The sequence below is a fragment of the Porites lutea genome, chromosome 8, assembly GCF_958299795.1.
Source record: "Porites lutea chromosome 8, jaPorLute2.1, whole genome shotgun sequence".
Lineage (NCBI taxonomy): Eukaryota > Metazoa > Cnidaria > Anthozoa > Scleractinia > Poritidae > Porites > Porites lutea.
Window position 1 is genome coordinate 6,126,064 of NC_133208.1, and position 26,747 is coordinate 6,152,810.

The 26,747-nt window shown below is 40.6% G+C and overlaps 2 protein-coding genes and 1 pseudogene across 2 annotated transcripts in view; all 3 read right to left on the reverse strand.

Moving 5' to 3' along the window:
• Positions 1 to 1,266: 1,266 nt before the first annotated feature.
• LOC140946245 (uncharacterized) lies at positions 1,267 to 2,800 on the reverse strand (annotated as a pseudogene).
• A 4,089-nt stretch (positions 2,801 to 6,889) lies between these two features.
• On the reverse strand, positions 6,890 to 15,690 carry LOC140946365 (dehydrogenase/reductase SDR family member 7-like). Its single transcript, XM_073395468.1, has 7 exons — positions 15,405 to 15,690; positions 13,810 to 13,934; positions 12,662 to 12,854; positions 11,002 to 11,048; positions 9,775 to 9,894; positions 8,428 to 8,597; positions 6,890 to 7,313 (listed from the first exon to the last, which is right to left on the reverse strand). Exons 1-7 carry the CDS (start codon positions 15,676 to 15,678, stop codon positions 7,241 to 7,243), a joined length of 1,002 nt encoding a protein of 333 aa, XP_073251569.1. The 5' UTR covers positions 15,679 to 15,690; the 3' UTR covers positions 6,890 to 7,240.
• Positions 15,691 to 16,025: 335 nt separating this feature from the next.
• The window catches only part of LOC140946235 (TBC1 domain family member 2B-like), a 47,768-nt gene continuing 37,046 nt past the window's right edge, over positions 16,026 to 26,747 (reverse strand). The window contains exons 30-35 of the mRNA XM_073395328.1: positions 21,681 to 21,824; positions 20,951 to 21,017; positions 20,247 to 20,291; positions 19,127 to 19,261; positions 18,603 to 18,680; positions 16,026 to 18,059 (exon numbers count right to left, since the gene is read on the reverse strand). Coding sequence (XP_073251429.1) covers positions 17,961 to 18,059; positions 18,603 to 18,680; positions 19,127 to 19,261; positions 20,247 to 20,291; positions 20,951 to 21,017; positions 21,681 to 21,824 — 568 coding nt within the window. The 3' untranslated portion in view covers positions 16,026 to 17,960. The remainder of the gene's footprint in view (positions 18,060 to 18,602; positions 18,681 to 19,126; positions 19,262 to 20,246; positions 20,292 to 20,950; positions 21,018 to 21,680; positions 21,825 to 26,747) is intronic.

Here is a 26,747-nt window from a genome sequence, read left to right on the forward strand (position 1 = left end):
ACATGTTAACGAAAAATCTAAAAACAAGGTTGAAAAGGACAAGAAAAATTTGTCCATCTTTAACGAAGGTTTAGCAAATAATATTTCACAATCCACCGCTTCGATCTCTTAATCTCTGAGAATAAGTAATCGCCATAGAGCACCAATGTAAACCAGAAAAGCAAATTTTCGAAAATGGAAGGAAACATCCGACTATGGCCTTACTTGTAAGAGTAGGAAATTTGCTTGTTGATTTCATGCCGCTAAATAGTATCAAAATACTCGAACTTCCCCCCTTTGAATTAACCATTAAAAGCGAAAATACGGAGTGACCGAAAGAGAACTTTAACCTGTTTAGTCGCTCGTATGGGATATATAACTGGATCTCGCTGTACGGTCAGGGTCAAATACTACAAAAATACCAGGGTCACATAAATAACGTTGAATTCAGGCTGCTATAATTTTAACACATAACATTCGATGATGCTGCTCCACATTTCACAAAGTAAATCAAGGGGTATATCTTACCTAAATGTTAGGCAGCTCTGCAGATCGTGGCCGGGGGGGGGGGGGGGGGTTACTCCCATACATTACCTATACGGGTATGTGCCGCCCAAAGGGGTCGTTATTTTGAAGCTCCTGATTTAGAACGGGGTATCCATTTCAGAGACGTGCTTCAGAACAGCTTTCGGCCATTACGATTTCCCGTCAACAAGCGCTTCCCAGCAAGCTTGACGCATGCGCAAACGTTACCACTTGCTGTTGTTCATAGCCGCTGTTGCTTTCCTTCTTATTTTAATTTCTTGTGTGAACATAGACTATGACGCTATAATAACGGATTCATTTTGAATTTATTGTTCTATTAGCAGTTTCATACCGTGCTGCTGGTTTTAAACGCACAGTTTGTAAGCCCGTACGACTTTAGACCGAACAGTGGCGAGGGAAAGCCGGATCTTGTTGTAGATCTAGACTGCGAGCGGTCTCTTATTTTTCTTTGCAAAGTTACTGCACTCGAAACCTAAGCACGCGAGCGGCAAAGCCTTATTGTAATAATAAAGTCGTGGTTTGCAATCGCGCTGGATGAGATAAGAACTAAACGGATTTTTAAGAGAAACGGCGGACTCAGGATCAGTAATATAAAATAACACTTAAAATTGAAGGCAAAGCTTATCTGACAGCTAAAGGTTGGTAATTTACAAGTTCAGTATTTGCCCAGTATTTCGACTAACCGAGTTACTCTACTCTCACTTAGCGTTTGTAGCTCCTGATGATGACTAGGCGGTCTAGTCGAAATATTGGGCGAATAAATTTGACGCCGTATTTAACAAACTTCTCATAGTTTGCTTTAGCAATACATATATCTACGGCCACTGTATGTATATAAAGCTAAAACTAGTTACAACTGCTTTACATGATTGCCCTGTGGGAATCCGATATTAATATCAGCTACCTTCTTGATATTTCGTTCAACAGATGTAGCGTTTTTTAACCTTTTGGGCAAGTTATTCCATAACATCGCCCCGCTGTAAGAGAAGCTTCCAGTTTCGAATAAGTGGCTTAGCTTCAAGTAGGATCAGCTTTCCCTCAGAGTTTCTTATTATAAGTCACTGTAAGCTCCTCCATTTATTAGCGCTCCTAAAACCCCTAACCAAGATATATAAGCCTAGGGCTTATATAAGGATTTACAAGCAGCAGTTTACGGTATATCCTTTCTGTATACGCCTCATTGCATCTCGTCACAACTGTGAAACGGATCTGAATTTATATGCCCGACTGGTTTATTTGTTGGTATCACTATAAAATCTCCATAGAGTGAGTGCAAAATTTTCTTCCACTCTCGCGGAGCTGGAAGAGGAAAGCCGTCGAAATTCAATTCTACCAATGGAAAAATATCGCTTGGTTTTCTTACATAAGGGCCGTAAATGTATCTTCGACGAAACAAATTTGAGCTGTAGAATAGTTCTAAGAAATTACCACTAGAGTCCATTTCAACAACGAACATGTCTAATTGTAAGCCATTTTTGTGTTTACAACTACTGCTGCACAGCCATAGCAACTCCGCGTGTCCCGCAATTTTCCGAGTAAGCCGCTAAAAGGTAGAATTCCCCAGTGGCGGTCCGTTTCTTCCGTTTGAAAAAATATATCCTCAGGAAGTTCTTTGACGCCGTATTTAACAAACTTCTCATAGTCTGCTTTAGGAATACATATATCTATGTCGTTGTCGAAAGGGACGTGTCCATTATGACGTGCAGCGCCTAATAAAGTCCCTCTGTACAACCAGTATCTTATGCCATGCTTTTTAGCTATAAGATCAAAGATTCTTAGAATTCTGGTTAGGACGAGTTGAGCTTGTCGAAGCCGTGTGGTTCCATTGCGACGAATGCCAGGGCAGTTGATATCCCCTTCAGGTTTCCGCTCGCATGGAGCTAATCTTGTGTAACGCACAGGTTTGAAGTCGGAGTCTTTCGCAACATACAAAGACATCTCTGAAATCACTGGTGTTCCCCGTGGAAAAGTAAACAGAGTCAGTACTATTAAAGCCGTTGTAACTAAAGCCAATATAAAGACAGTTTTCTTTCGGTGGATGAAACGTGGATAAGTGCACCAACCAAACGTGTCGAAGGTGACTAATTTTCGATAAACGAATTCCATCGCGGACTTTTTCTGTTCTCAGGCAACGTATATGGTAAAAAAATGGTAGAGAAGATTTTGAAGAGTAATAATTACACTGCTTTGCTTGCAGTTTGCATTGATATGGTCAAGAAATCACTCTAATACAAGTCAATTGTTCGGTTGAATGCCCTTTATGGTCTTTAGTTGTTTACAGTTAGGTCCAATCCTGTGCGGGGTTGCTGATCGCCGAGTGGTGAGGCAGTCTGGGGGGAAAGCGGACAAGGGGCTGGGAGTAACCTGCGTGGCAGGCGCGAATAGGGAAACTGAGAGGTGGGAAAAAACCGCGAATCTTATCTCTCCTTTTCGCTCCCTTGCCCTCTTCTTCCGACGCCTGCCAGCAGGCCACTGGCGGAAGCACAAGGTAGGGGAAACTGGAGCCACGAAGTTCACAGAAACCAGTCTCTGTTTCAATTCTATGATTGTAGCCTCAGCAGCCGGTGGATCATCAGCACGAGCAAAAGATTGGCAGACGGAGGAACTGCGAGGCCGTGAGGAGAATTGGGAGGAGACGCAGATTTAGTGATGGGAGTGCACGCGCGCTTCGATCGCGAGCGGCAAAGCGTTTCGCTCGACGGACTAAAAAAAAAGAGAGACTGCTCATAGTCCATCACGATCCACTCTCTAATATGGATCGTTCAGACAATATTCCAAGGATGAATTTTTTCGGAATGAAACTGATTAATCGAATTTTTAATCGCCAAAATGAGAATTAGATTGTTTGCAGGAACGCTTCGATAAACATCTCTACAAGGTTTGAAGTGGTATACCAGCCATCCTCAGTTAAACTAAATCGCTTCACCGCTCGTAATTAATATGTAATTCAGGCTTTGTCTTCAGGAAGGTCAAACATCTGTCTTGTCACCTTCATCGAAGACTTCTTCGAATTCCTAAGTGCAGAAAATACGAGGGAGGGCTAAATGATATGGTCAATGTTGTAAGCTTACTATCTATTAGAAAGTAAGCAAAATTGTTGATTAAAATGTCATTTCTGGAACTAGGGCTAATCGCCTTTACTGACCGATAACTGTCCTTGTTCGAGTTGATGAGGTTAAAATTGGTTCTTGCAAACTCGGCATGGCGTTTATTTCGCCTCGCGCAATTTGCTAAGTGTAGACGAATTTTCCAGAAATTGAATTCTCATACACCCCTTCAAAGCTCAAAACAGGAGAGGAAAATTCGTCGTTGTCTGTTCATCTGCCCCATAGAACGTCGCATTAGGACGTTTCACGTCGCCGAGTAGTGTCATGCAGTGGACGTCAAAGAAATGTAGAGTCAAACTTCTCTACACCGCCGGGCCACCTTAGGGACGGAAGAAAGTAGCTGTTGTAGAGAGGTGGCCGTTTTGAAGACGTAGGGGTGTTATAAGACAATTTTTTTTATAGAGTACAACATGTTTTTTTGCTAAGTTCATGCTTACTGTGTCCCATAATCATGGTAATCCAATGATATATAATGTATAGAGATAAAATACACAGAAAGCTTGACGTATGTCTTGAATCAATATTTTAACGTGACAAAACGAGTAAGGTACCCAACATTCGCTATAAGTATCGTGGACAATTTTTGCGGCTTACTGCAGCAGTATAAATGAACGAAATAAAAATGCGATTACCGCGATTGATCATAAACGTACCAATTCGTGACCATCCTTGACTTTCTCATCAGTCGCCGAAAAACCTGGCCGTTGTCGAGAGGTTATTTTGGCAGTTGGGAAAATGTGTTAGTGGCCGTTACCGTTGTAAAGAGGTTTAAATAAGAGTAAATGTATGGACTGTCCGCCGCGACAAAATAAAGTGGAGGTTCGACTGTGCCAAGAAGGGTGATGCAGGTACAGTTCTGTTTTTTGGTTATTAAATTCCGCATATATATCTCTGTGATTTTGCTTAAAGGAGCCAGCTAAGTTTTCGCTTGAGCAAGGGCATCGCCCGTGTTCAAGCCAGTGTAGCCGCAAAAAAACCAGGTTGCTTAGCGTCTTGCTAGGTGTCAGCAGAGAGCCCAGGCCCAGACCTATCCGTGGGTGGGTGGCTTCCTTGTTTTGCGTGAAAACCAGGGGGGTAGGGAGGGCAGATTTTGTCACTTTGACTAGAGTTTTATGTCAGAAAGCAGTGCAAAGTCAGAGAATTTTTCCTGTGGCCTAGGCCAGCCAAATCAATGCGGTGACTCATAATCACAATACCACAAGCAGAGCAGAACAGGGCTTGGGGGAAGTGATTGACTAGTCATAAGCTTCATGGGTGGGGAGGGTGAGTAATGGTTCCTTGCACTTGACCGTCTAGAAACTCAGTACATGCACCTTGTATGAAATCCAGACAGATATATACATATACATACATTTGCAAGTAATTAAGTTTCAGCATATCACACCTGTTTTGTGTGAGCTTCACTGGCTACCGATTCAATATCGCATTATTCTCAAGATTCTGCTCCTCGTGTATAAATCACTGAATAGGACATCGCCTAGCTATTTAGCTCAGAAACTACATTATCGTTCTCATACTAGATCATTGACGTCTGTTAGTAATGAACTTTTAATGCAACCTAGATCGTATACCAAGACCTACGGAGATAGAACATTCGCTGTTCATGCACCAAGAGAATGGAACTCAATACCCCATGAAATTCGGAAGTCCAACACCATCTCGAGTTTTAAAAGATCACTTAAGACATACTTGCTTACTAAATTCAGTAATAACGGATCAATGTTTTTATAGATTTGTATATATTGCGTTAGTTTTAATTTTCCCTTTTTTTTATCATTATGAATATGGTTTAATAGTTGCTTTAGTTTTAATTTTTTCCTTTTTTACCCATTGTAAATATAATAGGATATGGTTGTAAATTTGTAAATATTTTTCAATAATGACTGTAAGGCGCCTTGAACATAGGATAAGAGCGCTATAGAAATAAAGTTATTATTATTATTATTATTGTTATTATAATATTATTATTATTATATTTTTTGACGTTCTCGTTGCCACCATCGTCTTGGTTGCTTTAGGCTTCTTATTGTCGCTAAACACAAAGTCAAACATACCATCTAAAGAAGTTTGGAAAGTACTGGCTTAAATAAGATAGGGGCGTATCTAAGGGGGGGGGGGGGGGCCTGGGTTGCCCGTGACCCCCCCCCCCCCCCCCCCCCCTTGGTAGGCCTTTTTTTGAGCAAACAAGCTACAATATTCAGGTCGCGAAAACGCCATGACAATATCTTGGCCGTAAAAGCCATTGTTGAAAAGCCACTTTTTTAAAATTTGTTTTTTTGTAAAGTATTTTCGTCAACGGCTCTTGTCTTTAGTTAATATGGGCCTTCATGCCGCGATAATACGACTGAGCCCGCTGATACACGAGGGAGAGCAGCGGTATAAACCATATATAGTCGGTGATCCTCGGATGGTGTCCCTGCTGTGACCCCCCTCTTTGAAAAATCCTGGCTACGCCCCTGTAAAATGGTACAAGAACTGGATGGTTTGCTCGGGATGACCGAGAACAAATCCAGCAAGTGGTCGCAAGTGGCAAGAGCGGGACTCGAACCCGCGACTCGAACCCGCGAACACCGGATTGCGAGTCCGAGAAAAGTTAGAGAGTTAGGGGCCGGTCATGTTATCGTGACGGTGTGTAGCGAGTTACTAAATCTTGAATGTAGGTAGGAGACTGTTCGTGTGCAGAGGTGAGCAAAAAAGCGCTGGGAAACAAGAAGTTTGTGCAGAACGGAAAGTAAATTAGAGTGATGTGGTCGTATTTGCGGGAGAATGTGCTGAGGGAAGCAGCAGCATTCCGTACAGATTGTAGCTTTTTGACGTTGTGCTGATCGGTTAATTATATGGTAGGGTACATGGGTTCATCACAACATTCACGTCACTGTAGTTTGTGGTGAGATGAGGGCCTGCATGCCTGGGCGAGTGTAGAAGAATAATGTGCTCATCATTTCCAACATCTAAGCATAACTTGACACAATGACATGGTGTGACGTCATCATGACGTCACATTGTTTCCGGCTGGATTTATCGTCAGAATCCAAATTCCTTTCAAAGTAGCTATAAAGTACCCTGTGCTAAGCTCTCGGCAGTGCCGAGGAGCGAAAAAAACGAGCGAGCGGTGAAAATGCGAACGAGCGAAAAACGGCGGAAAGAGAGAAGGGGAGAACCTGTAAGAATCGTTTCAAATACCTCAATCCGCGCAGACTACCCCCCCGCCCCCACCCCCACATCGTAAAAATAGTTCCTTGCTTCAAAATTTCAAAATGTCACACGTCAAAAAGTGTGGTGTAGTAGGGATTCACATGCTCGACATGTTTGCTAGACGCTGCGCGCGAAACCAAATGACTGACGTAAGTGTTGAAGTAAACTGTCGTCATTCACCAATCATAGGCTATACCAGGAGCTCGTATACCGGAATGAGGTATACCGGTTTTCGCGCAACTTTTCGCGATCCATTTTTGGAGCCTAGAACAGTCTACTATACAGCGAAAAATACTTAAATTATAGTAAGGTGTCTGATAAAATTGAGGAGTTGGCTAACACATTCATAATCTTTAACTTTTTTGGTGGGGGGAGTCCTTAAGAGCCCCCCGTATTATTGGTTGTAAGAGGTACTATTCATGCTTTATCTTCTGGGAGTTACCATAGATCTCTGTTGTCACCTTCATAGCAGACTTCTTCGAAATCCTGAATGTAGAAAAAGACAAAGGAGGGGTTAGTTACCATATGAGCAACAACGATAAAATAATCAAACCGCATTCGTCGTTCGAAAAAAGTGGACAACAGACTAGATGGCTAATTGTGTCATTAATGCTGCGATATCGACGATGGGGTTATCGGGGAGCTTATTAGCTACCTCTACGACAACGGCAGTGAAAAACTCACGTAAAAATGAATTTTGATTCTTTAAAACTCTATCGCGTTTATTTAGCCTCGCTCAGTGTGTCCGGACGAACTTTTTGGGCAATTGGATACTAAAGGACTCATCCAAATTTATAAAGAAAAAGAGAGAAAAAAATCGTCGTCGTTCGTTGACGTCCTCCAGTCCATCAGACCTGGCATTAAGACGTTTCACGTCGTAGTCGTGCAGTGAATGTAAAAGAAGTAGACGAAGAAGTGTGATGCACGTGCAGAGTTGTTGGGTGTTTTCCATTTTTTTTTTTCGCCAAAAATGTCCGGAAATGCGACGAAAACGTCCATCGGGTAAAGAAAGTAATTATAATCTATTTGGTGGAGAATTGTTGTGAAAAGTCATAAATGGAACACGCATTTCTCCCGGAAAAATTCCCACCGGGAAGACAGGACTACCTTTTCAAATTTTCACTATTTATCGAGAATTTTCCCGAGGAACGCCTAAAAAACGTGTGTGCGTCTGCTCCATTTACCGACACCCCAACGGGAATTTCTTGGTAAAAGAGACGGGCCCATTATTGTTATTGAACCAGTGTTTATCTTTTAAAGTTCAATATTGTTGTTTTAGTAAAATCCAGCTAGTGGTCCATTATCAATGCTGCGTTCTGATTGTTTGAGCTACTACTAGGCTATATGTTATAGCCCACTCGTAGCGAATAGCGCAGGCTTTTTGGCGGCAAAAAAGGATTAAAGTCTAGCTTCAACTAGCGAAAGCTGTTTCGTCTCGATATTTTTTTACCAACTAGTTGGATTTAACTAAAACAATTATTCCTCTCGCCCTCATGGCCTCTGAGTCAATAGCTCATTCGGCCCTCGGCCTCATGGGCTATTGACTCAGAGCCCTTTCGGGCTCGAGGAATAATTGTTAAATATACTAAACAAAATATACCATCTAAAGAAGTTTGGAGAGTACTGGCTTAAATAGGTTGATGCAAGAGGTGAATGCTTTGATATCCAGACTTCATCCAAATTATTGGCCATGCTTAATGCCATCAACTTTGCACAGCGTTCAGTTGACACATATGGCATTCTCTCCATAAGGTTTGAACCATTAAGAGGCTGAAATTTAAACAAAAAATATGCTGAGGCACTTCACTAAACATGCACAGAAGAAGGAAGACAAATGATTATTGTTCCGTGCTGTTGTTTCAGAGTTTCAAATTAAGTTCAGCGTTACGTTATTATGATGATTGTATTTAGGGTACATTGCAAGTCGGTAAGGCGTAATGACTCTATTTTGATTTTACCCTTCCACGGTTTTTTCAACGTTTGACATGGATCAGTTAGGGAAAATCCGTCACCTTGAGGCACCTTAAAACTAGTAATATTGCCAAGTTTCAAAGTGACGTGTCTTAAGCGAGCGAAGCTAGATATAGCTCCAAAAAATCTGCGAACTTCACATTTAAATCTCATCACGATACAAAGGTTTGTAAATTTTCACAACTTTGCGGACCTATATATATCTTCGTTAGTTTTCAACAAATCACTTTCAAACTTGGCGGTTTTGCTAATTTAAAGGCGCTCTTACCAGCGGGGTCGACGGATTTTCCCTAACTTGTCCATGTCAAAAGTTAAAAAAAAAAAATAGAAAACCGTGGAAAGGTCTATTGTGATTAATTGCAAATTCCTCTTCTCTCAAAAAAACATAAAAATCAAACAATTTATGTAGCCAATAACATGCAGAACAAGACTGGACAATTCAGTTTCAGTCAAAGATACCGGCCAAGCTTCACAATATATTTTCTACACAATAATAATACGAACACTTCTGTATCGCGGGCATTTAGGCTCCTTGCTTTCGCTTTCCTCTCCCTTTCAACTGTAAACTAGAGGTAATCATTGATTACGGATCCGTGTACGTCACTCGAGTCGAAAGGGGTCCAGTTTCCCGGCCGAGATGCTCCTGATTAAATTAATAGGGGCGGCTAATTTGCAGTCACCCGAGACAGGAACTCAAGATTAGGATGCGTTCTGACGAACGCGATCAGTCAGTTTTATCTCTTAGTTACCCCAAGTAAGGGAATCCAAAAGATAGGATTCTGGATTCCAGGTACTGGATTCTGCGTTCTTTGTCAGTGGAATTTGAACGTTATTCCGGATTCTAGTGCCCAGGATTCCAGATTCCACAGCAAAAATCTGCTGCATTCCGGAATCTGGATTCCCGTTCATGGGGCGAATGAATGAGGTGTATTTCAGAACATGTTTTACTCATTTCTATTTAAAAACCGCTGATTACCCTGTTGATGTCTTCAGTAAAGGCGTTCTTTAATACGTCCGACATAACAGGTCCTGGACAGACGATCTGCACGCCAATGTTGTACTCCGCCAACTCAAGGCGAGCTGTGTCAAAGTAACCCTAGTGAAGAAATAAATCGCACTGATATAAACAGGAAAGCATGCATTTTTGTATTTTTATGTAAACAATAAATAAAGGGGTGCCTAGGAAATAGGTGATTGGATTTTGCCTAAGCAATTGCCGCGGCACCTAAGCTTTGGAACAGTCTACCTATTAAAATTAGGACGGCCAAATCTGTTGACCATTTAAAAAAAATCTCTTTATTTAAAACCTTTTTTCTTTTTGCGAGGCTTTTTCTTAGGTTTGATTGATGCATGATGACATTTTGTTTACTTTTAATTGGTCATTTATTTATCTTTTTTTTAACTTCGAAACTTGATGTAACTTTTACATATGTATTCTATAAATCTCTATAATGCGCAGTTGATCATCACGTCATGATGTTTAAATCATTAAATTATTATCTCAAGATTATATCTGATTATTAATTTCAATGAACTTTGAGACGTTTCTATAACATAAGCGGTGTAAGAAACAAAGTCGGAGGTCAAACCTAACTGAAGACTGAAGCCAAAGACTTGTTTAATTAATATACATCTGGCCCCAGTTTTTCAAAGGGTGGATAATGCTATCCACTAGATAAATCTCTATCCATTGGATAACGCAATTGGCTCGGTAGAAGGGTGGCCCGCCTACCTGGGTAACCCCTTTTAGGTGGTACGTACGGGCATCTTCCTAGCCGGGCCAACGTTTCTCCATGTAAACACTTTGGGCCCTCCCAGCCGGGTCAGCTCGGTCAAGGCGAGACAATCCTGAGCATGCACGAGCGCTGTTGGCTCGGGCAAAGGGTCAACTTTTTTTTTTTCATATATAAGCTAGAGTACGTAAGTTGACTCGGCTGGGAGGGCGGTGACCCTCTTTCCCGCGATAACTTTTGTTCATGTAGACGGGGTCTAAGTAGTTCGAGGTCTAAGTGGAGATTGAACAAACGGAAATCCCTTTTTAAGCGTCGCCTTCTGCGCCGTCGCTGTTCTCGGATTTTAAGCCAACTATTAAAATGAGCATGACATTAAACCATCTCAAAATACAACTATCAAGATATCTGCAAAGTCAGGATCAACAGGAGCATAAACACGCAAAATAAATAAGCAGTAAATACATACGTACGTGCAATGCATGTTTACTAGCACTGTATGTACTATGATAAGGAAACCCTGAGGGAAAAAAAAATGTAAAACTTTGTTTTAACAACACAAGATGTAAAACATTAAATTCAGCCTGAGAAAGGAATTCAGAAGATTATAGTTAAAAAATAGTTCTGATTACACTACTATCTTTTTAGATTACAAAGTTCGTTCAAAAAAATATATAATGAATCAAATAATTCAGGGAAACTGATACCTTTCAAATTGATACAATCTTTTTACTTCCTTTGATAGTAATTTTTTGTCTTGAACTTGGACAAGCACTATAATTAATAATTGTGGACATAACTTACGCCAATTTTGGGCGACTGTACTCTTTTCTTTGGAACGTACATTTTTGATGTCTTGTTATTCTAATTTGTCACCCACTGAAGATTCTAGTACCAAATCTTAATTGCAAAAAACATCAATTGAAAATTATTACGAAGCTTTGATTTATGGTGGAATTCCTTACTCAACAAAAGGTTTTCTATTGGGTAAGCAAGGAATGCTCATGTGATTTGAGCTTCAGCCACTTAGAGCTTTTAAGTATTTCCGTCGCATTGTGAGCAAGAACTGAGGATAAATCCTTTCTTGTTATGAGTTAATAAGAAAATTAAGCAACGAAACGAGGTCGACGACGACGGTGGGGAAAATTGTTTTGAAAATATTAGTGAATTTACGCTGTTTCAAAATTCATCTCACTTATTCATGCCGTTCAATTCTTCCGGAGTTGACTGTTAAAAGACTGTATTTGTCTGTATAATCCGGACTTTTTTTGAAACCGCACACTTTTTTTCCCGGATTCGTGTGAATGGGATCTTAAACTGCTCTGACCGGATTCAGCGGTTTCGTGCAGCCGATTCGTGTAAAAAAGTAGGTGGTTTCAAAAAAATATCCAGATTCCTTAGAAAATCGTTGTATTCTGCTCACGACCTCCAAAAAACGTGAAATTACGCAGTCTTAGGGTCTGTCCACATGGAGCTGGGGGGACCCCAGGTAGGCGTAGCACGCGAGCAAGCTCTCTGGCGGCGGGGCTGGAAAAGAAAGGAGAGCTTGCAACTACGCCTCTGGAATTTAAATATCTGCATCGAAAAAGGTCGATGCGAAATGCTGATTGGCGGAGATGATATTAGTAATGACGTTTTTTAATCTTTGTTTACATTCGCGCTCGTTTTTGCTTTGCGCTGATTGGCGGGAATCTGACAGCTCAGTCAATGGGCAGCCACAGGGGAACTGGAGGCGGAATACAAATTCCAGAGACGTAGTTGCAAGCTCTCCTTCTTTTTCTGCCGCCAGAGCAGCCCCGGAGAGCTTTCTCGCAGGTTAAGGAAGGCGAGGTTACCCGCTTAGGTGGGGTAACCCGCCAGTCCATTTAGTCTCTCATTCTAATTTAGTCACATTTACATTATAGGCGGGGTGACCCGCCACATCTTACCTCACCTCCCTGGGGTCCCCCACCTCCATGTAAACAGGCCCCTAGTCGTGCTCGTACAGCGTGATACACGTGATGCTCGTAAAGCGTGATGCACGTGCAAAGTTGTTGTTTTGCTAATCTAAACCTATTGCTGTCTTGCCGTTCTCGTTGTCGTCGTTGTCAAGGTTGCGTTAGCTGCCTAATATACTAAAAAAAGCAAGATTACCAAACTTTCCGAAAATGCTGCTCACAAAGACAATCTGTCCTTCACGGCGTTTGATCATGTGAGGAAGAACTGCTTTGGTCAAGGAAATGGTACCAACAGTATTTAAACCCAGAACAGCTCTCTCAACTTCCAGTGAGGTCTTTCTTATTAAACTAACTTGTGTCCGCCCACCATTATTAACCAAAATATCAACCTGAAAAGGAAGCAAGAGGCTGTAAAATCGAGTGGAACGCTGCTACATCCGATTGGCTCAAATCCTTCTGCTAATACTTTATAACCATCTAAAGATGACCAAATTTGGAAGGCGGTTGCGATATATATCCCTTTGGGTGCGCGCACATTAAAACATGGCGGCTTTTGCCTTAAGGCTAGAGCTCCCAGAGATGTAAATTGTCATCTCCTCTTATCGAGTATGCGGCCTATCATTTTTTGTCTCTTTTTAAAATGAGCCGTAACTCTCTTTCTGTAGAAAGAGGCCGGCAGACGTCTCTCTCTTTCCCCTTCTTTTTTTCTTGCCGTGAGAGACCCCTACTGATAGAGCTGATAGGGAAACCTAACTCGTAACTTGGAGGGGGGGCGGTCATCCAGACCCTGAGATAAGGGGGGGGGGGGAGCGGCCTCAAAAAAATTTTTTTTCGGCCCTTCGGGCCTCATCTTGGTCTATAAATAAGGGGGGGGGGGCAATGGTAATGACCTTTGTAACTGTCAGTACCCCCAAATGGTCATAATTTGTTCATCGATCAGCCCAATTTTCACCCCACGTAAGGGATTACAGGCAGTCTTGGACTCTGGATTCTATGCAACCATGGGTTCCGGATTTCAAGTAGTGGATTCCAAATTTTTTGTTCGTGGAACTTGGATTCCACATTCCAATCGTTATTGGCTGGGATTCCTGATTCCTTGGGCTGTGTTCTGAATTCTAAAAGCCCAAGATTCCGGATTCCGCACGACAAAATTTCCCAGATTTCGGGGTCCCTTATACGTTTCTGGGAAACTGCCCACCTACCCCTCCCCTAAGCCAACATTAACTCTTACTTGCCACTTAGGGCAAATATGGGCTTAGGGGAGGGGTAGGTAGGCAGTTTCCCAGAAACGTAATAATGTGTATAATGATCCCATTTAATGCCCTATGACTTGTCACTTGTTACCTTTCCAAAATGGTTGAGGACATCTTGTGCAAGTTTTTCATGAGTGTCATATTTTAGCAAGTCCAGAGGAAGAACTAGAATATCTTGATCTTGATTAAACGATGGATCAATGGAAAGTGAAATTGCTGGTGGGAAAGACATAACAAGATCGAGCTCAGAACATAGATAAAAATGTTTGCTACTTTTCAATGTTTTCAGACGATATTAAGACTTCAGGGTCTCCCAAGGTGGCGTACCTCCTTATATTTTCACCTATACACTCGCTGCTGGACAGGGTACGCTTTTTGCCCCCTCTGTCTAGAGGGGATACAACTTTAACTGGTTTTACTTGTCCATTATAGCACGGTAAACTTTGATTTCAATTATACTGGGCGAGTAAATTTGTCTTAGAGAGGGTCATAAACCCTGATGCCCAAATTCGTATTACAAAGAGATTGTTAAGGCCGAGAATAACAAAATTCGAATACTCTTTCATACAGAATTGAGGTGTGTGTGTGTGTGGTGGGGGGGGGGGGGGGGGGGTTGCAGGGGGGATCCTGTGCACAGTTCACGGACATTGAAAGGTAGAAATAATGCATCACGGTGACTAAAATCCTTTTTTCACGTTTCACAGAAATTTCGTATTTTCACCAGTTACGAAGGTTAAAAAACACTTAGTTCCATACTTAATCCTGTATCACACCAAAACCCCAGCAGATACCCTGCAGCCGGGAACTGTTTTCAAAAATCTAGATACCCGGCAGTCAGAAATTTTGACCAATTTTCTCGGAATAGCTCGTTTAGTTCCTCTAAGCACACAAGATATTTGTTTAGGAATCTCAAGTGATTGTAAATATTGCCTCGGGTTAAAAGTAGAAGCGACTGTCGAGCGTGGGCATAGAGTGAATGTTTTTGACACTTATAGAAAATATTCAAGTTCTGACACACTGAGTCAACTCGCGATGAATATCCACAGAAATTATCAACGAAACCTCACCAGAGTATTTAGCGTTTGTTCAGAAATGCCAAGCGATTCTAAATAAAGGCTTCGTATTGTATTGGACAAATTCTCCGAGCTTGCATTAAGCATATTCTTTAGAATCTTCACTCACGGGTACGCTTTTCAAAATACTAGATGCCCGGCAGTCGGACATTTTTCACTGTACTTTCACGAAAATCTTTCTCAGCATCTGCTGAGTCTACTCGATTTCTGTGTAAAATTATAAAGAGTCTATAGTCTTACCAGATATCCTCTAGGAATGTTCCTCTGACTTCAATTTGTCGACTCGGCAGAAGAGTGCCCTTCAATTTCCGGTGTAGCGCTACAGTTGCGTGACGCAAATTGTTGAAGTGTCGAAACTATAAAGATTTCACTCTATGCCCAGGCTCGACAGTTGCCTCTATGTCAAGCTCAAAGCAGTGTTTGAAATCGCTTGATTTTTCTAAACAACTTCCTGATGTTATTACACAAATTAAATAAGATATTTCGTGCAAAATGGACGTGAATTTCTGATTGCCGGGCATCTAGTATTTTGAAAACCGTATATTTAAACCAGCGCGGATCACTATCACCAAACAGTTACACTCATATTTGTTTCATAAGGTGGTAGTCCTACCTGCACAGCTTTTCTTGACTCTGTCTAATTCAACTTTCCTTCGTGCAGAAAGCACCAACTTACAGCCACATTTAGCCAGTTCGTAAGCTAAATATTCACCAATGCCGCTGGAAGCTCCTGTGATCCACACAACTTTGCCGCGCAACACTACAGCAGGATTTTCACCTATTACTTCGTAAATCATGAGCACAAAATCTGCATCCTGATATTTTACAAGTAAGAAGCACACAACAGGTATTAAAACTGCGAGAATTAAAAGTATTCGAGCCATCATGCTATGTGCTGTTGTCTAGTCCGAGTGCAATGGAGCATGTGACCAGATGTGTCACGCTTTGGTACTCCTAGGAATTCTTGGTAGGGGTGTGACCCTGATTTATTCCGTTTCGCACACGGAATTAACCTACTTTTTATCTAACATTATGGAATTAGATTTTTATTTCTTGGAAAAACATTGTTGTTCACATGGAAAAAGCACACAAGAGGTGTTAAAACTGCGACAATCAAAAGTATTCGAGCCACCATGCAATTACTGCTGTCGTCTTATCCGGGTGAATGGAACGCGTGAGAAGATGCGTGACTTTCCAAATACCCGGAAAACGGAGTGTAAGCTTATGGGGAAGAGACAATAATTATAGCAAGATTTATTTATATCACTAATTTTCACACAGATTAGTTTGGCTATGTCAAGAAGTAAATTCATCTGAAACAATATCAAGATTTACACAAGCATACCAAGATTCGCATACGAGTGCATCACATCTAACATTGAATTGCAATATTTATCACCTTCATCATAATTTACATCAAAATAAGCACTTACATGATAAAATAGTTAAGTACAATTTTAAAGACGTATACGCATCAAGATCCACATACATGTATACATCAAGATTATGACAGGCTTTCATAAATTGGGAAAAAATGGCGCATGATACAAACTTTCGGGCATTTTTTAAGAACCCTATAAAAAGCAACCGATGTATATAAATTGTCCCCTTTGGACAAGCATAGGGGTAAACGTGACTTGATGATTTTAAGAGATCAAAAGCGAATGGAATGGTTGTTTTCTCGAAAAATAAAGAACTGTCCACCTCCATTTGTTGATATTACTTCCATCTAACCATGATTTCATTGGTCACGCCAAAAAAATTGCAAGATAAAAATTTCTGCCGGGACCCCGCGCGGATGTTTCTTGACTGGGTGGGGCGAAATACTAAATCTTGAATATAAGAAGGGGAATGTTGGTGTAGAGTCTTAAAGGCGAGAAATAGACGCTAACTAACATTCAATGCGCTCCGAAACAGGAAGCCAGTGTAGATAGGACAGAATGGGAGTGATGTGATCGTATCTACGGGAGTATGTAATCATGAGGCGGGCAGCAGCATTCTGAACCCTTTTCACGACATGAAATGATATCAGATGACAAACAGCGTAGTACTGTTAAAAATGGCAACGATATTTCTGGCAGGCTGAGATGGTTGCATGAACGACATCTTTTTCAAAGCGAAGTACTGGTAGAGGCTGTAGTGAGCAGTCTTTCGAGAAGAGATAGAAAGGACTTGGGCTGACCAAAATCAGACAGGGAATCCTGAATTTTAGCCCTAATATTGGCTAATTCACGTATAGTTGAGTATCATCCGTGAAGAAATGAAATTGCATTTTGTAATATCGCAGAACGTTAGCCAGTGATGCACTAGTAAAACGTAAGTACAGGAAGAGTGTAAGGATAGAGCCTTGAGGCACCCCGCATTGAACCATTGTTCCCGCATTGAGGCTGCGATTTTAATAATCAAGTTTAACGGCGGTAATATTTAACTTTTTGTGACAAGAAGAAGAAAAAAAATCAGGAGCGGGAAGAGGCGTCCCACCTGTTTAAGCTTGTAGGAAAAGCAAAGTAACGTTGAGGTAAAAAGCCTTATATTATCTCTTTGGAAAGATCTGATCTCTTAAGTCTAACATGATAATCATGATGATGATGATGATAATGTTGATAATAAAAACACGCCAAGCAATAAATTTCAACCTATTCAAAGTTATTTTCATATATGAATCATAATGTGAATCGGAATGAAGGTTGACAAGGTTCCCTTTTCTTCAGTTCAATGGAATAAGAATTTATCTAATTTAATTAGCTTTTTTTCGAATGGTTAAAAAGCAAATCAAATTTAAATGCAACACCCAGTATTTACAGTCACGACAAAGCGTTATTCACAGAATGACTTTCGTTTAACCAGTGAACATAACCAACAATTCACGGATTTGTTACGCGAAGGTGAAAACGAGGAGCGTGAAAACACGCGAGACAAACACGCACGACGTCTGGCTGTTCTAGGAAACGCGAACGGACAAATAGCTAAGACGCAACAATTTTCTTTGACGTCACTCGCTTTCAGCATTTTCTTTAGTCAATCAGCAATGACGTTTTCCAGGGACAAGTATTATAAGAACAACTTCAACTTCTGGGAAATCAATCTAGGTCACACGAAAGATAATCTTTCTGCAAGCTGTAAATTATTGGCTTGGATGTCTTATTGTGCATGGACTTGTTCCCAGGCCTCAGTCTTCACCGAGCATGTCCCCGTCTCTGGATTCAGGTTCATCGGCTTTGCTGGTGACATACTCCTCGCGAAGTTTGTCTAAATCAGCAAGCTCATTCTGCAAAAAGAAGGAGAAAAAAAGAATCTATTAGAAAGTAAAACGACGTCTATCTTCCCAGTAAAGGTCAATACCATTTACTAAATGTAACAATTGTCTTTTTTATTTCCTTTCTTTAAGAAAAACGGGAGAGACAGAGAACGCGACTCTGAGGTTAATTCGCCTTATCCTAACCCGGATACCACTCTTAAAGTCAGTCATTTTCTTGACTTATCTTTAGGCTTGTCAAACCAGTATACACTGTCACCCCATATCAAGCGGTCAGTAACGTAAGTAGATGTCGACATAACCACTATAACAAGAACGGACTGACGTACGGAAAAGAGATTTTAAGAGAAGAATCACGTTGTACGAACGGCTGATGTGCAAAAAAGAGGGAAGAATGACGTTCCCGTTCTGTTGCTAAATCAGCCTTCTATTATCAGTTGATCGGCCCTTATTTCAAGCCTTTAAAGTTAGACCTGTGACATTGAAACATTTTAGTTCCAAACAGTTCTCCTCAAACTGATTAAAGGAATTACAATAATAGTGTTATTATCACACCTTGACGACTTCCAGGTGATAGGCACGCTTCGTTCTTATCATCTTCATCGGGAAGGGATTTAGGAGCTGGAAGGCAATCTAAGAAAAAAAAAAATGAAATAAAAATGGTGTGCTCAATCGTTGGATTTCTGATACGTCAACAACTCGTGCGTAAATACCGTACGCTCGCACTTTCCATGAAGTATCCTGTATATGACATACAGTTTATGCGCATGCGTTATTGACCAAGGGTGAGGTCAAGATAACTGAATATTGGCCAAGTTTTTTTTTACCTGGACGAAGTCGAGGTCAATAACAACGAACAAACGAACGAGGCCAATATTCAGCCATCTTGACCGACGAGTTGGTCAATAAAGGATTTATTATATGGTCTTTATTACTATATTACTAAAGGGAACAACGCGGGAAATCCCGAGCTGGCAACATGGGCCCATGTTGCCCGCTCGGGTAGCCAATCAGAATACAGGATTTGCTTTATCTTGCCCGCTCGAGGATTCAGCCACATAATAACAAAAGATATTAACCTGGCTGAGGGTGTTGGCGTCAGTGATTTTCTCCGGCATTTGCCTCAGGAAATTGAAGATACCCATGTGATCCTGACACTTTAAGAGCTCCTCCTCAGTGCTCTTGAAGACTGCGAGCGCAAATCGGAAAAGCACCTAGTACAAAAATAGGGAGATAAGACTATGACTTTAAATAAAAGCGTGGGTGCTGGCCACTTTGGAAATAGCACATATTACTAATAAAAAGGGGTACAATTGAACTTGAATGGAAAATAGAGCGACAGAAATAAGACCAAATACCACAGTAGGGTTAGCATCTCGTTAACGCCAGCCTATGTAGTAGCAGTTTCCGCGTCCTTTTAGCAAAATGGGAGAAGCGCGGGAGACGCGCGAGGACATCGCGTGAAAAGGAGCTACTCTTTTGCTCGCTTTCGCGCGTCCCCCGCGCTTCTGTTACCAGCAAAGCTTTTTCAAAAGCCGGTTCAGCGGAGTAATATTTTAAAGTACGGGATTCAAACTTGACACAAGCGGTGAGTGCTGACGGAACGAACTTTTACGAGAGGGAGTGGGGAGGGCAGGCAAAAAACTCCCCAAAACGCCACTTCCTGCATCCGCTGGACAAGTAGAGCTTAACCGGGATGGTGCCATTAAAATGTTCACAAAAAAGCTGAATATTCGAATCAGGAATTGCGATAATTTTTTAATAATACCAGTCGGCTGGTGTTTGTTCTCAGAAGATTCCAGTCATTAAGCAGTTTTCAACAAATCCCGTTCATGCATGAGTGACTCATTAGGACAACCACCAATGTTTACGGAAGCTATATATAGATAGAAATTCGCAAAATTCTATCTACAGGCACTTCGACACAAACCCCTAATTACGAAACAACCGAGAAAAGATCCGACATCAAGAGACAACTCAGTATACAAGCTAAGACAGAGGAAGTTGAGATAAACGACAAAATGTTTGCTAACCCGGTTTTCATAAATCCAGGTAGATATATATTTTGTGTTAAAGCATCGGACTTCCCATGCTAAACAAACGAATGTAACGTCCGGCCTCCGGCCTCGAACAAAACCTTGCAAAAGATGAATTACGTTCTAGCAAGATAGGGAGCCAAAAAGATGTGGTACAACTTACCTTGTTTCCCTCGAAAAGAAAAGTGTCCCAAACTCGTAGAGTTGTCTAGGAAAATAACGAAATGATTAACATTGTGGTGACGAGCAAGGCAGAAGTCAAGCAATTCTTCTTATTAGTTGGAAAGTAGCGACCACGAGGAGTAATAACAAGATAGGTTTTGGGCTTAGTGTGACCTCACTTGAAAAATTCTCAAAAAAAAAAAAAAGAAAGACGATTACAAAGGGCCTTAGGGCCTGTTTACATGAAGGTGGGGGACCCCAGGTAGGTGAGGTAACATGTGGCAGGTTACCCCACCTAACATGTAAACGTGATCACATTAAAATGAGAGATTTTATGGACAGGCGGGTTACCCACCTAAGCGGGTTACCTCACCTATCTGGGGTACCCCACCTCCACGCACACAGGCCCTTAGTGGGTAACTAGAGTGATTTTACTTAACCCGTGAAACAGGTAGTAGGATACTAAGCGCTATTATGCACTAATTCCATTGTCTTCTTTTGTTTACTTGTAGCTATTTTGCACTAGTTGTTATTCTCGGTTTTACGGGTCAGGTAAAATCACGCTATAAATTTGATTGTATTAATTGTTTCTAGTTTTTATTAAACTTCATCTAATATTCCGGTCAGGAGTCAAGCTATTGGTTTCAATAACTTCAGTTTTCCGTAAAGGTGTTCTGTCGTCATGGCAAAAGAAATACACCATACCTGTACTGGAAAGTTGTCTACAAACACTGTTAAAAACCAGTTGAACGACACTAAGGATAAATCAACACTGCCAGTAAAAAACAAAAGATAACAGTAAGAAAAATTAATTAGTAGTCATATTCTAGTTTAGATTTTTAACAGTGGCAAGGGTAGCTCAGTTGCTAGTGTTGCTGGACTGCTGTAGAGCGGGAGGTCGCGACTTCGAACCTCAGGGCCGGAGAAGCCTGTTCACAGACCCTCTATTTTCTATTAAAAGTCCCCCGAGCGAGCGTGATAAAAATAAAAACAGCGGGGAATTTATAAAAGAAAATTCAGATAAAGAAACGTCTGTGTACAAGCTGGGGCCGGAGAAATACTCGGTTTCGGAGTCTAAAGGATTTCTTAACCATGCATTGCACAACTACGGTTAAACCTGACAGTCTCACGCAATTTATCTCGCAACAACACAACTTTGTGAGACAAGCTGCAAGAACAAATTAGCCTGAGAGCAGCTCACTTGTGCGAGCTAGCCCTATTCTTGTGCGAGTCCGCTCTATTCTTGGGCGAGTCCGCCCTATTCTTGTGCGAGTTCGCCCTATTCTCCTCAACGGCTTTGCCGGCTCGCAACTACAATTTTTTTTCCACGAACTCTCAAAAGGCAGCAAATTTGCAGGATAATAAGCAAATTGGCTTGGGTAACACTGGGACTGAAATATTTTAAGCCAATGCAATTACGAAATATCCACCATACCAGAGAGTCTCAAAATGATTGTTAAGCCTGGGAAGTTTTTCCGCGAGCAAATCTTTGAGGACTCTTTGATCAGCCTGCGAAGCTACCAACGTTTTAGAGTAGTAGTCTTTCGGAATAAGATGCTCAACTATAGCTACAAGACACCTGCAACCAGAAAAAAAGAGATGAAAGGTCATACGACGGCTGCTGCACATCAAATAAAGGTAAACATTATGCCTAGACATAACAGAGACCGTTAGATTCTACGATGAGGAAGTCTACGAGTACGAGGTTTTCCCAATAAAATGTAGTGCGCACGCGAGACCCAGCGTCATTTTGACAGGAAAACGTGATGGCCGCTGTCATTGTACTCCGAGTTCCAGCAAGAATGTCGCCGGGGAACGGCGGAAACAAGTTATCAAATGCTATAAGTGTTACCATTTTAGGATCGGGGGAGGGCTTAACCTCCTTCGAAAAAAATAATGGTGCCAACTTTTCTGGCGGAAAAAAAGTGCAATGAAGCTTTGTGGGTATCTATTTTTTGAGAATACGCGAGAAAACTTTCAGTTTAATCTCGTCCACGTTGTTGTTGTTGTCTTCGAATGTAAAGGTCTCTAACGTCGTGGTAAAGAAAATTAACAAGTTATGTAAAGTTAAAACCTCATTAAGTAAAACTAACCGTGCTAACGTTTTTGGTAACAAAAATGTAAAAAAAAAAAAAAAAAAAAAAAAAAACCAATTACGCTTTTCGGGGTGTCCATATTTTGAGAATATACACGACAGAACGTTATGTCGAATCTCGCTCTTGTAGTTGTCTACGTCTTCGAATCAAAGTCTCTAATGTTTGTCGTGTCCAAGCACAGTAAACAGATAACACATAAACGCATGTAGGATGTGCGTCAAAACGTTTTGTGACTCATCAGGCAATTGCGTCTCTTACTTGCTTTTAGACAGCAGTATGTCGATGTTTATATTGAGGTTACTTGCACGCAACGGAGCGCTTTTGTCACGATTAATGCGGCAAAAAAGCGGGGCACGTAAAACGTGTGACTGAAGTAGGCTATTGCAAGGCCTAATAGTCTGCAAAATAACCCGTCGGAAGATGAAAACGGTCGGTTGCCTACGTCGAATAAAAGTACATGCATGTACACTACCGGATTCTGTGGTTTCTCCTACTCTGATTGGATAACGTTTCTTTGTACTTTTTCTTCAACGTTTCTTTCTGTTTTCCTTCGAAACATATACACATTACTCTTTAACTCTTAAATCAATTTATGGTGAGATTTCTCGCCATTCTTAAATAACTTTTACATCTGTAAACAAAATCCTTTTCATGATTGTACTCCTGAAATATAACCTCTTTGGTAGGACTAACGTATTTATTCAAGATGTGGAAAATAGAATTACAAAACATCATGAAAAGGAAAACACTTTATTTTAAGAGGGTGACACCAATTACTATGAAAAGTATTCTCCCTAGTGGCCCTCTAAAAACAAAATTGATAATAATAAATTACAACAATCATGATAAAAAGCCTATTTACAAATAGTGATTATAACAAAAGATCTTAAAAATTTTAGAGATTTAAAAAATTGAGAGATGTTAAAAACGGAAGTCAATACACTTGTAAAAAAGGGAATCCAATCTACAATGATATTAAAAAAGCACGGATTTTTTAAAAATCAGAATAACTTTTTAACTTTAAAATTGTCCACCGTATAGTTTGAGGCGGCGTTATTAGTCAGTGTTGTCTTCATTAAGCTAAAGGAGGTGGTTGCTTCTAAGTTAAGAGCATTTAGTTCTTTAATAGTGGAATAGAAGAATGTTCTCCTCATTGCTTCGGTCTTGGGTTTCGGTAAGGGGTATAATGTTTTTGTTCTGGTACAACACTTGTGTTCAAACCGAAGTGAGTCCAAGATTGTAATTAAGTATTCCGGTACTCTTCCATCAATAACTTTCTTTAAAAGGCCAAGTTTATTGAGCTTGAATATTTGATCAATTGGCAGCCACTTGAGATTTGAAAATTACCAAAACAGCGTGCATCCCGAGGAATATCCAAAATTAATCGAGCGCAGCGTTTTTGAAGTTTAAACAGTTCGTCTAGGTTGGCTACAAACTAGAGGTTAGCTATGGAAATCGTGTTAATCGACTGGGTCAGAAGGCTTGGATTGGAGGTACTAATGTGCTATAAGCTACCGCAGATTTGTTAAGCTTTCATTTACACTAGATCGTAATCGCGTAGACTGTGAATATAGAGGGGAATATATTCTTTGAACAAAATGGAACGATAAAAGTATGGGCATTAAGTTTTTAACACTTGTTGGCTCTCAAAATCAGATGGATTTGGAGTCACGTTTATAACTGACGGCTAACGTCAGATTCATCCAATGTCCTCTAGGATATGTGTTCGAATAAGCAAATATGGAATAGGAAATGAGCCGATAACAACCACTCAAAACAATTCATATGGATAAAACCTGAGTGAAACTGCTAAGTTTTATGTAGAACAGTAAAAAAATCTGCGGTAGCTTATAGCACATTAGTACCTCCAATCCAAGCCTTCTGACCCTTCTGACCCAGTCGATTAACACGATTTCCATAGCTTAAAAAGAAAAATTAAAAGGTACGTTGAAAAGAAATACAGTTTATGATTTAGAGCAATCAATGGAGGTAAAATGAGAAAATTTACCTGGGCTAACATCGTCAACAAAGCCGCACTCCGCGGATAGACACCTTGATCCGCCATATTGATCTGCCCGCAAAGCATGATGGTCTACTCTGTCGGTTTTGGTTTTGGCTTTTGGTTTTGGTTTTGTAGTGTTTGTAATTAGGTTTTGGTTTTGGTTTTCATAATATAATTTAAAAGCGAAGACAAAAACTGAAAAGTAAAAAAATAAAAACCGAAATCTCAACCCAAAAGCAAAATGGTGAAGTAGAAATCTAAACGTTAAAAATGAAAATGGAAAAATGAAAAATAAAAACCAAAATCTCAACCGAAAAGCAAAATGGCGAAGTGAAAATCAAAACGTTAAAAACGAAAACGGAAAAATAAAAAATAAAATCCAAAATCTCAACCAAAAAGTTTAATGGCGAAGTGAAAATCAAAAAGTTGAAAACAAAAATGGAAAAGTGAAAAATGAAAACGAAATCCCTATGTGGCCCCCCTGGGCTTCCGTAGTACGATTTACAGAAATTTTGATTCGGTCCGAATGGAATTAAAGATTAAAGGTTACCCACTGAACGACCCTAAACTACGTCACAAAGACTGAAACCACACCCTCTCCCTCGAGTGGCTACTTTTTCTATTCTTTTTGTTTTTCTCACTGACGCGTTAGACTGTTGAATTCTTGGGAAATCGTAGATTCAGTTAAGGTTTTTTTTGTAAATACTATACACACTGTTTGTTCTAGAAAACAATTGAAAATATTTGCTCCTCTAAACATCAGGAACGGAGAGGAGTTGAAAACCACAATCCTTAAAAGATTCCTTGTGCGACTGAAAATAAAGTCAATGTGGCAAACAAAGCCCAATATTGGACGATCATAATTATGCAGAACCGTGACTCATTTTAATATAAAAATTTTGCTCCCCTAAGCATCAGGAACGGCAAGGAGTTGAAAACCACAATCCTTAAAAGATTCCTTGTGCGACTGAAATAAAGGCATTGTAGAAAACAAAGCCCAATAGTGGACGTCTATGCGAACGACCATAATTATGCAGAACCACGTCATATTCTAGCAACTCTTTCGTTCTCGTATCAGATGTTTTCAGGGTTTTGGGATAATTACAACTGTGATTAGGGACGACAATTCATTTTAGCAGTTTTAGGAGGGAAATCTAGACCTTCCCTTTTCACGAAACGGTTGACGGAAGTCATTGGCGCCTTGCAGAAGAGAGTCTGACTTGTGATTTTCGTTTCGTTTTCATGATGGCCATTCTGACCGCAGAATTAACAAGCGACAGACATAATATTTATATTTAACGTGCCAGTAGAGCTTGATTGACAATCCAATAAAATACAACAGTTCCTAATGAAACAGCTCATTACTAAACTAATTGATGCCGAGCTATTGAATTTATCATCACTTCTTTCCGGTAAGGCAGTGTCCCTCACGTCCTTCACGAAAAACGGTACATTTGCTAGTTGGAAACTGTACCTACTAAGTGTTGAATAGGTAAGCTGAGTATCTTTATCTTATAGAAGCACAAAATTTAAATCTGGCAAATATTTGAAAACTCCAGTCTGGGAAAAGCAAAACACAGATTATGGTTAAATGAAACCGACGTGTGTAGCCTTGTAACCTTGAACTTCTATGCATGCAAGATGGAGGATTTAGAACACACGGTTGGAGTTGGTCGGTTCCCAGGCTGATACAGTCAAACAGCGTTATACGTACACTAATTAGGGGGCCATAAACAGTGTTCTTATTAGGCGGGATGAATTCAAAGGAAATGCAAGAGCTTGGGACAAGGAAAACTGTCCGTAATAACGAGGTTTCCGTATCAATGAAGCGGGTCTCCGTAAAGCGGGGTTCGAGTCAGTGTGTACCCATATTGAATCACTGCGCGTGCAAATGCTAAAACAAACCGATTAGCATCACGTAGTAACTTTTGTTTTGCAGTAAACTTGAGATCAACCTGATTCGCGTTGTCGATGGTTATCACAAAAAATATGTCTGGATATTTGAAAAGGCAATCGTTAAAGAATGATCGGCCTCTTATAGCCTATCTATCGCTTAAAAATTTGTCACTTGTAATGTAAAAAGATGATCTTTTATTTCTGATGTTGCGACGAACTTGTAATGAAAACGAAAATTTTAAATTTTGTAACACCCAAACACACTACTAGCTCAAGCTCGCTAGACCAATCAGGAGCCGCTCGTGTGAAGAGTTACAATTTTCCCTGTAGTATTTTGCTGTAGAGAGTGTTTTCACATGACGTCACGGCGGCCATATTGGTGTCCCAAAACAATGACACGGCGACCATGTTGGTGTCCCAAACCAATCCTCTCGGAGTTCAACTCTTTTCTCATGCAAACGCTTTCTTTTGTTTCAATAAATTTGCATAAATGCTGGTCACGTGAGTG